Below are 8,595 nucleotides of genomic sequence, written 5' to 3'. Positions count from 1 at the left end.
CGGGAGATGGACCAGCCGACCTTCCTATGGAAACCACACCTACAGGAAAAGGGAGGACCGGGCTGGTACAATGCTGGGGCGGGGTGGGGGCTCATGGGGCAGCACATGGCCCAGCTGGGAGAGGGGTGTGGATGTGCCCTCCATTCCCAACCTGCAGGGACCATCCCCTGCCTGCTGCCACCTGCGAAACGCACTGCACTGAAGGTGTGACTCCTGCAGACAGTCCCTGACCTCCCACGAACCTCTTGTGCTTTTGGAAGAGGTCTGTGAGTACCAGCTGTGATGGACAATGCTCCTGCATTGCCCCAAAGCCTTGCTCCCCACACTGTTACATTTCTGACTTGGATTTGCTCTCATTCTGTCCAAATCCAGAGTGCAATCCCTGCTCCTTGCTCTGTCTGTTGAGGGTCCACATCACCTTTCCCAGCACACAGCTTTGGGTGATGTCACAGCTTCAGCCTCAGCTGGACACACCAAATTGAGCTGATGAATCACTGGGAGTGTGGCCACAACAAACACAGGCAGGAGGGCACAAGGGAAGGAGGGAGGTGCTGGCAGACATGAGCTGTGTCCTGTCAGGCCTCTCCCATCCCCTGCATCAGTCTGTCCTGGCCAGTCCTGTCTTGGCACGTGCTCCATCCCAGCCTGGCTCAGCACTGCTTTCCCCAGTGTCACTCCTCACCCAGCACTGATCCTACACCACCAAATCCCTTCTTGGCCTTATTTCAGCCCCTTACCCCCAGCCCCCCTTGGAGCAGCCAGTGCGAGGCTGCACAGCTGTTCCACCCATACCACCACATCTGGCCAGCTGTGCACAGCCTGAAGTTGTTCCATGTATTCCTCCTAAGCAGGGGCTGCAGAGCACCAGTACCCCAAGCTGGGTTTCCTTTGGCCTCAAGGTGATTGAAGGCGTTTGGGACAGGGAAGGTCACGTGGAACTTCTCTTGGCTGTTATGGACTGCAGAGCATCCTCGTGGTGTGGTTGGAGTCCCAACAGCCACATCGTCTTCGTGGCCCCCACATCTTCCAGGCAGCCTCCAGCAGCCCTGTGGCTGCCATTGGTGCCCTGTACCCACCTTGCCCTCTCCTGCTGCTTTTCCAGCCTTGATGGGCAGCCCCCCATATCACCATCCTATCCCCATCCCTCCCAGCTCCCCTCACCGCTCTGATTTTCCCAGCTGAGGTTCCCCATCACCTGCATCCCTGCTTTCATCATTTGTCTTTATTAGGGTGAATTTTAATGCCCCAACAAGCAGCAAAACCAAACCCCCCCCCAGTGCCACCAGCCCGGCCGGGTTTGCACCAACACTCAGCACTCTGGGAGGAAGGGACAGTTCAGGGGGGTGGCAGGAGAGTCGGTGCTATTCCTGGGCTCCATCCCAGCTCCAGGTGACCTTTGCCAAGTCATTTCCCTGCTTTGTGCTGTTGCTTCCTCCCGAGCCGAGCACAGCCAGCCCCGGGCTCTCCGGAGGGATGCTCCTGCTCCCGGAGCTGCAGATGGAGCAGCGGATGTCTCCCAGCCCATGCCCTGCTCTGGGGGGTGGGAAGGCTACTTCCTTCTGGGGGAGGCTTATCCTTCCACCTCCTTTATTTTTTTTTTAATGCTTTCCCTTTTCAGGGATGGAGAGGAGCAGAAGAACCGCACTGAGACATCACGAGGGAACTGTGGTGGTACATCACACCCCAGAACTGGGGGGTTCCCTGAGGAGCCCTGCACAGTGTATCCTTCTCCCATCACCTCCCAATCCAGCTGGAGAACAAGCCAACCTCACTGAGTGCCCTGTGTGCACTGATGTAACCGGAGGTGAATCCCCCCAACAGCAGCACCCATGTGCTGACCCCATCCCCACACCCCAGCTGGAGGGTTCCCCTTCGGGCTGCTGCAGCCCCAAACTACTCCTTTTTCTCCCCAAAGGCAGGGACCAGGTGGGACTTTGAGCACCAGTTTGCTCAGCCACCCCAGGAAAAGCTGGGAGGAGAAGTCACTGTCACTGACACAGGAGCTGTGACCCCCCAGCACTGAGCCCAGCCTGGCTGCACAGACACAGCACTGGTGACAGACCTGCACAGCCCAGGAAAGGAGCTGGAGGAGCTGCTGCTTTAATCATGACTAGACTTAAGGAATAAATCCCTCCAGACCAGGCCTGTGACCCCCAGCCACTGGAACGTTCTCAGCTGGCAGGAAGATGCTGCAGGGCTGCAGAAGCATCACTGGGCTGCAAACCAGCAGTGCAGGGAGATGGACAGAGCAGTGCTGCAAAGAAAAAAGAAAAACGGGGTCAAGTGAAACTTGCCAGGAGCACAGGCAGGAAAATAAGATCTGGTGCTAAAAACAACACACATCTCCTCCCGTTTCCTGTTCACACCCCAGCAGGTTCCCACCATGCAGGTGCTTCAGGACCTCCATGGGCAAAGTGGTGCCTATGGACATAAAATTCCCCCCCCTCGGGTTCTAGGATGCATGTGAATCTTTTCATTTAAAGCTCAGAAAGTGCATCAGTTACATTCAGTTATTGCAGCACTATTCTTCAGCTCCTGTGTGATGCTGTCAGTGCCCAGAGCAGCTGTAAATGCCATTTCTGGGATGAAAACCTGGCTCCTCTGTGGCTCAGGGCTCTCCAGGCTCCAGAGCAGACACGGGGGACACCCCAAGCTCTCAGGGGTGCAGAGCTGTGCTGGAGGCACCACACTCACTGTCCATCACATGGCAAAGAGCAACACCACCAGATTATTTTGAGGTCTTCAAACTCTGGCATTTTGGGCTGGTTTGGTGTTGGGTGGGAACCATGAGCTGTGCCACAACACAGCAGGGAGTGTAGGGCAGCTGAAAATGAGAGGGAGGAGACTTTTTCATGTCTAATAATCATCCTCTGCTCTGGAGCCAGGCTGAGAGAGCTGGGGGGGTTCCCCTGGAGAAGAGAAGGCTCCAGGGAGACCTGAGAGCCCCTTCCAGGGCCTAAAGGGGCTCCAGGAGAGCTGGAGAGGGACTGGGGACAAGGGATGGAGGGACAGGACAAGGGGGAATGGCTTCAAACTGCCAGAGGGCAGGGTTAGATGGGATGCTGGGATGGAATTCTTCCCTGTGAGGGTGGGGAGGCCCTGGCACAGGTTGCCCAGAGAAGCTGTGGCTGCCCCTGGATCCCTGGAAGTGTCCAAGGCCAGGTTGGACGGGGCTTGGAGCAACCTGGTCCAGTGGAAGATTGCATGACAGGGCTGGAACCAGATGATCTTTCAAGTCCAACTCAGACCATTCTGTGGTTCCTTGACTTTAAAAAACAACATCAAAAGGAGAAGAGTTCAAAATGAGCCCCACTGACGACACACCAAGGTTTGGCCTCATTACTGTGTTCAGGGTTTATAATGTCCTGTGGACTTCTCACAGAAGCAGGACTTGGTCCAGTCTCTGCTCTACAGCTCATCCATGGGGTGGGAAAGGGTGTCCAAGTGTCACAGAGGCCTAAACACAGGAGGGACCCTGAGGAGAGATGGGCTCTTCCAGGCTCAGCTCCACATCAGAGCAGCGTCCTCAGCAGGAGAGCAGCTGGAAATGGAGGTGGAACAAGGAAAGGCACGGCTGCTTCTCACCAGCTGTGCCCTCGCACCAGGAGCAGGGGGTTTTCCCTCCACTGGAACAGGCTCCCCAGGGCAGTGGTCACAGCCTCAAACCTGCCAGAACTTAAGGAGCATTTGGACAACACTGTCAGCACATGGTGAGGTTGTTGGGTGTCCTGTGCAGGGCCAGGGGTTGGACTCGATGACCCCTGTGGGTCCCTTCAAATAATCCCTCTCTCTGCAACAGGTGTGTGAGGAGCTGGGTACAGGTGCAGCTGCACGAGGTGGCCCAGAACCTTCCCCATCCTCAGATTTGGGAGGCTCCCAGGGACCTTCCTCCCCATGAAGGAGATGATTCCCCCTCACACCAAACAGCAAACCCCCAGATCTGCAGGAGATGGAGGGACCTTCTCTCAGGGGGCTGGCTCTCCCTGTGCTCATCCTCTCCGTGAGATCAGAAGGTGGCACTGGCTGAAGGTGACCTCCACGTGCCACCTGGTCCAGCCTCCCAGAGCCCGGTCCCCTTTGGGCTGAGCTGCTCATCCTTCACCGCAGTGAAAGCTTCTCTGTGTGTCCTCACAGGCCCCTCCAGCGACGCCTCTTTCACACCGGGGAGCCCCAAACCAGGCACATCGTCCCCCCGGGGCTGGCGGGGCAGGAGCAGCCCGGTCCCCGCGTGGTTCCTGCCGTGTGCAGTTGGCTCCCTCCGCCACTGGAGCCCACTGCTGCTCCACACTGGGCTGCACCGCTCCCGGCCCGACCCGCGGGGCAGCGGGGTGCCGACCCCCGGCCCTCCCAGCACAGGGGCTGCCACCACCCTCCCCCAGCGCAGGGGTGCCGGGGGGCTCAGCCGGCTCCCTCCCAGGGATGCTGCAGCTCCCTCCCCTCCAGCCTCTGCGGATGCTCTGCGTGCCTCCCTCGGGTTTGCACAACTTTTCGGTGCTTCCCGCAATTTTGCACAATTTTAGGCAACCCTGTGGCATCATGAGCAGAGTCACCTCCAACCCGCCCCCCACTGAACCCTCCGGGGAGCCACGGGCCTCTGGGAGGGTGATGAAGGTGCAACACCCTAATTAGAAGGGAAATAAAAGGGGGTGCAGGCAGTCCCTGATCAGGGCAGAGTTAATAGGTGGTGCAGCAGCTCCTGAAAGCTTCCCAAACCTGGCTTTGAGCAAAGCAAAGCCTCTGCAGCTCCTGCTTGGGGTTCTCCAGGAGCTGCCCTGTGCAGAGGGGATGATAAGGAGAGTTATTGCTGCTCTGTGTTCATAAAAGGATTATTATTAAGGAGGGAAAGAAAGTTTTAAGTGAAGTAAATCGGGACAGGCTTGGTGTTTGAATAGAGAGGAATAATGTTATGGTAATGGCATGCACAGCTCTACTACTCACAGACACTGATGTATTTTATAAAGCCCTGTGCTGGAAAGAACAAATTCTATGAGCTGAGAGCTGGACAAAGAGAAACAAGGAGAATCTGTAAAAATGATGTTTTATTGTGCAGGAGAAAGGAATGAGGAGCAGAGTTGAGATCTAACCCTTGATGTCCTTCTGGAGGAGAAACCTGGCAGCATATTGTCACTTGCTTGTATGATTTAATTTGCTATTCTAAGCCTTACAGTAATTTCTTTCCTGTATTCCAAAAGATTATATCTAAATATCTATTTGCAAATGAAATACAGGGAAGAAATTTTGAAGGCTGGAACTTCAGTACCACATCTTTCCAGAGATGTTCGTGTAGGAGGGAGCTGCTGGCAGCTGCTGGGCTGGAAGGATCAGAGCACAGGACAAATGTGAGGCCACTGGAGCCCCAGCAGCACCACCAGTTTTATTTGCTTTTAGTTTGACAGCCCGAAGTACCTGAGCAACAAGCACAGCAGTGGGTTCCCAGAAGTGATGGATCTGGGCCACGGCACAACGCGACATAAATCAGACCTTTACGAGTCCCCAGCGGCTGCAAATCAATGAGTGCCAGCAATAATTACCCATTTTATCTCTCTCTTTATTAATATTTAGACTGTTTTAATCTTTTCTTTCTAAACACACTGGTTCCCTGCTGTGCTTGTCCTTCGGTGGGAGCTGCCACGAAAGCTCCCGTTTCTCCCGTTAAAGGTTTTGTCTCGATCCCAGCTGCTCCTGATCCCAAATGGCACAGCCACAAAAGCTGGGTGACAACTCCCCTGTTTCACCCTGGGGGGGTGACACCTGTGTGTGTCCCCAAGAGGTGGGTGCAGCCTGTCTGGGGGCCACAGGGCAGATCCTGTGATGGCTGTAGGGGGTTCTTCAGCTTCAGACACTTGGTGTGGGCGGCCACAACCTACAGATGTTGTTTGAAGAGGTTATGGAATGGTTGGGGTGGGAAGGGACCTTAAAGCCCATCCAGTCCCACCCCCTGCCATGGGCAGGGACACCTCCCACTAGCCCAGGTTGCTCCAAGCCCCGTCCAACCTGGTCTTGGACACTTCCAGGGATCCAGGGGCAGCCACAGCTTCTCTGGGCAACCTGTGCCAGGGCCTCACCACCCTCACAGAGGGGAATGTCTTAATTAGGAGAAATCCTTGGAAGGTGATTATCTCTTCAGGGGGTGCTAATTAGGGATGTACACATTACAAACTAAGCCCTGTGTTGACATGCAAAGCAGGGTGGGACTCTGATTTTCAATGGAAATGAGAGCTCTTATCTCCTGTAACTCAGGAGTGGGAAAGCTAATAACTGCACCATCACCTCTGGAAAACAAAAAGGAAAAAAAATCAAAACAGAAAATACCCCCCCTAAAGGTAATATAAATTATGTTTATTGTTGAGACAAAAAGTTTCCAGTAAGTCCAGCCACTACCCAGCTTTAAAGGAAGTGAAAAAAGAGCTGGAAATAAGTGAGAAGAGGGATGCTGGAGCATCTGCCATGTCAGAAATACTCCCAGTGCCTGGAGGAACAGGTAAAGCCCCATTTTTTGTCCACCTGTGCACAGAGGGATCTGTGCTGGGGATGCAGCAAAGGGTGGACACGGACCTGGCTTTTGTGGGAAGGGGAGAGCTGGGAACCATATTTTGACTTCTGGGACTGTTCAGCAGCATAAATCCTTGTGGGTGATCCCAGGGGCTGTGCTGCTTCCCCAGGGAGTGTCTGCTGAGCCCTGCACTGAAGACAGGCCTTGAAGTCCAGCTTCCACCTGAGGCCAAAGAGATGCCCTCCAGCAGCAGAAGGGCCCCCAGGGCTCAACAGTCTGATACCACCAGGAGCCTTCAGGGCTCAGGAGGTTTAACCTCTCTGTCTGCTCCCTCTGTGCCACCTCAACGAGCTCCTACCCAGGGTGATGGAGTCACATCAACATCCTCCTCCCTGTGGCCGACTGTGCCAACCCCACCATCACTCCCTCCTTGGCTGGGACATGCCTGGCTGCTTCCAACCACCCGAGTCCCTGTGCCCTGAGCAGAGCTGCCCTTGGCCCAGGGACAGCAGCCAGAGCTGGGGACAGTGAGGATGACCCCAGTGAGGATGATCTCAGTGAGGATGACCTCAGTGAGGATGACCACAGTGAGGATGATCTCAGTGAGGATGACCTCAGGTCTCCCCATCCCCGTGCACAGAGATGCTGCAGTCTCTGCCCGTCTCCTCTGGTGCCAACACCTCCAGATGTTCAGCCAGCTGTGATGTGCCATTATCACCTCTCTTGCCTCTGCTGTGTCACCACTCTTCTCTCACACACCTCCCCTGGGGAAAGGACACATTGTCCCCTGTCACTGGCTCCACCAACACGGGTTGAGGAGTTGCCTCTTCTCTTCTTCTCTGGCTGTTTGTCCCAAGGGCTGAGCCCGCTGTCAGGGCTGCCAGGGGGAAGGATGGTGTTTCAGCCCTCTGACAGAGGAAAAGAGGCTGTGGCACAGAGGAAAAGAGGGATTGGAGGCTTCTCCGTGACATACAAATGGTGTAATGAGGACACTGTGAATGAGGAAACATCTTTCATCAGGAAAACAATTCCAGATGACGTAACTTCCAGCTCCTGCCAAGGGGCCGAGCAGAGCCCCAGAGCTCCTCAGCTGGCACAAGGACCAAGACAGCTCTCCTGGCCACTCCCAGGCAGTGTGGGACAGGTAACACCAGGGTGAGGAAAGCCAGAACTGATGCTAATGCTGTCCCATGAGGGCTGACCCAGTCCCAGAGCCCGGGCTGGGACCCAGCTCCTGCCTGGGGACAGCAGCAACCCCCAGGCTGGACTTCTGGGGGCTGGTGATGGGTCACTGCAGTGACACTGAACCTCCTGGCTGAGCCCTCCTGGGGCCAGACACAGACCTGGGGAGGTACAGCCTCTGCCTGGGAACCAGCAGTCTCGGGATACACTGACATCCAGTCACTGCTTTTCCAGTGGGACACAGTCTCAGGTGTCCCGGGGCCGTGTCACAGGTACGTGACCTCGATGACGTTGGGCTCAGCGCTCCCGCCGGGAAGGTGGTGCTTGCAGGAGCACTGGCAGCTCCCTCCAGCCGGATCCATGCCAGGCAGATCCCACCTCCTCTGGGGGTCCAGCTGCTTCCAGTGCGTGAGGTGCACCCCATCGTGCAGGTCCTGCGGCAGGGGCTCGTGGTACAGGGTGATCTGCACGGTGCGGAGCTGGGGCCCGTAGTGCACCACGAGGATGATGAACACGGCCAGGAGCACGAAGACCACCACGATGACCGAGATCATGGGCAGCGCGTCCGCCTTCTTCGTCACGGCCCTGGCGACCGACACGGGAGTGACGGCGGCCACGTCCTGCGGCTCGGGCTGTCTCAGCTGGCTGCCAGGCACGGAGCTGTTCATGGCTCGGCAGGCTGACCTGGCACAGGGAAACCCGGGGGGGAACAGGGTGACCCCCGAGCAGAGGCTCTTCCTGTCCCTATCTCCTGCCCTCGAGGCCGCAGCTCCTGCCTGCCCTGCAGCTGCCAGGGAATGGGATGATCCCAAAAGCGCTCCCTCCCTCGGGCTCACGGGACAGGATCAGTTTTGGTGGCTGTCTCTGGGCTTGTAGGATGGTTCCCTGGACGCGTTCAGCCAGGGAGGAAATGCCCTCTG

The 8,595-nt window shown here is 56.4% G+C and overlaps 1 protein-coding gene across 1 annotated transcript; it reads right to left on the bottom strand.

Annotated features, from left to right (window-relative positions):
• Positions 1-7,941: 7,941 nt before the first annotated feature.
• SMIM33 (small integral membrane protein 33) lies at positions 7,942-8,595 on the bottom strand. The gene has a single exon (XM_051793824.1). It carries the CDS (start codon positions 8,341-8,343, stop codon positions 7,942-7,944), a length of 402 nt encoding a protein of 133 aa, XP_051649784.1. The 5' UTR covers positions 8,344-8,595.

The sequence above is a fragment of the Manacus candei genome, unplaced genomic scaffold, assembly GCF_025592945.1.
Source record: "Manacus candei isolate 608988 ecotype Guabito, Panama unplaced genomic scaffold, ASM2559294v1 h1tg000037l, whole genome shotgun sequence".
Classification (NCBI taxonomy): domain Eukaryota; kingdom Metazoa; phylum Chordata; class Aves; order Passeriformes; family Pipridae; genus Manacus; species Manacus candei.
Note: the sequence above shows the minus strand (reverse complement) of the source record. Positions and strands in the feature narration are given on the sequence as shown.

Bases quoted from the DNA above. Each gene is read 5' to 3' on its own strand.
- SMIM33 (XM_051793824.1), bottom strand. From the start codon at position 8,343: ATGAACAGCTCCGTGCCTGGCAGCCAGCTGAGACAGCCCGAGCCGCAG.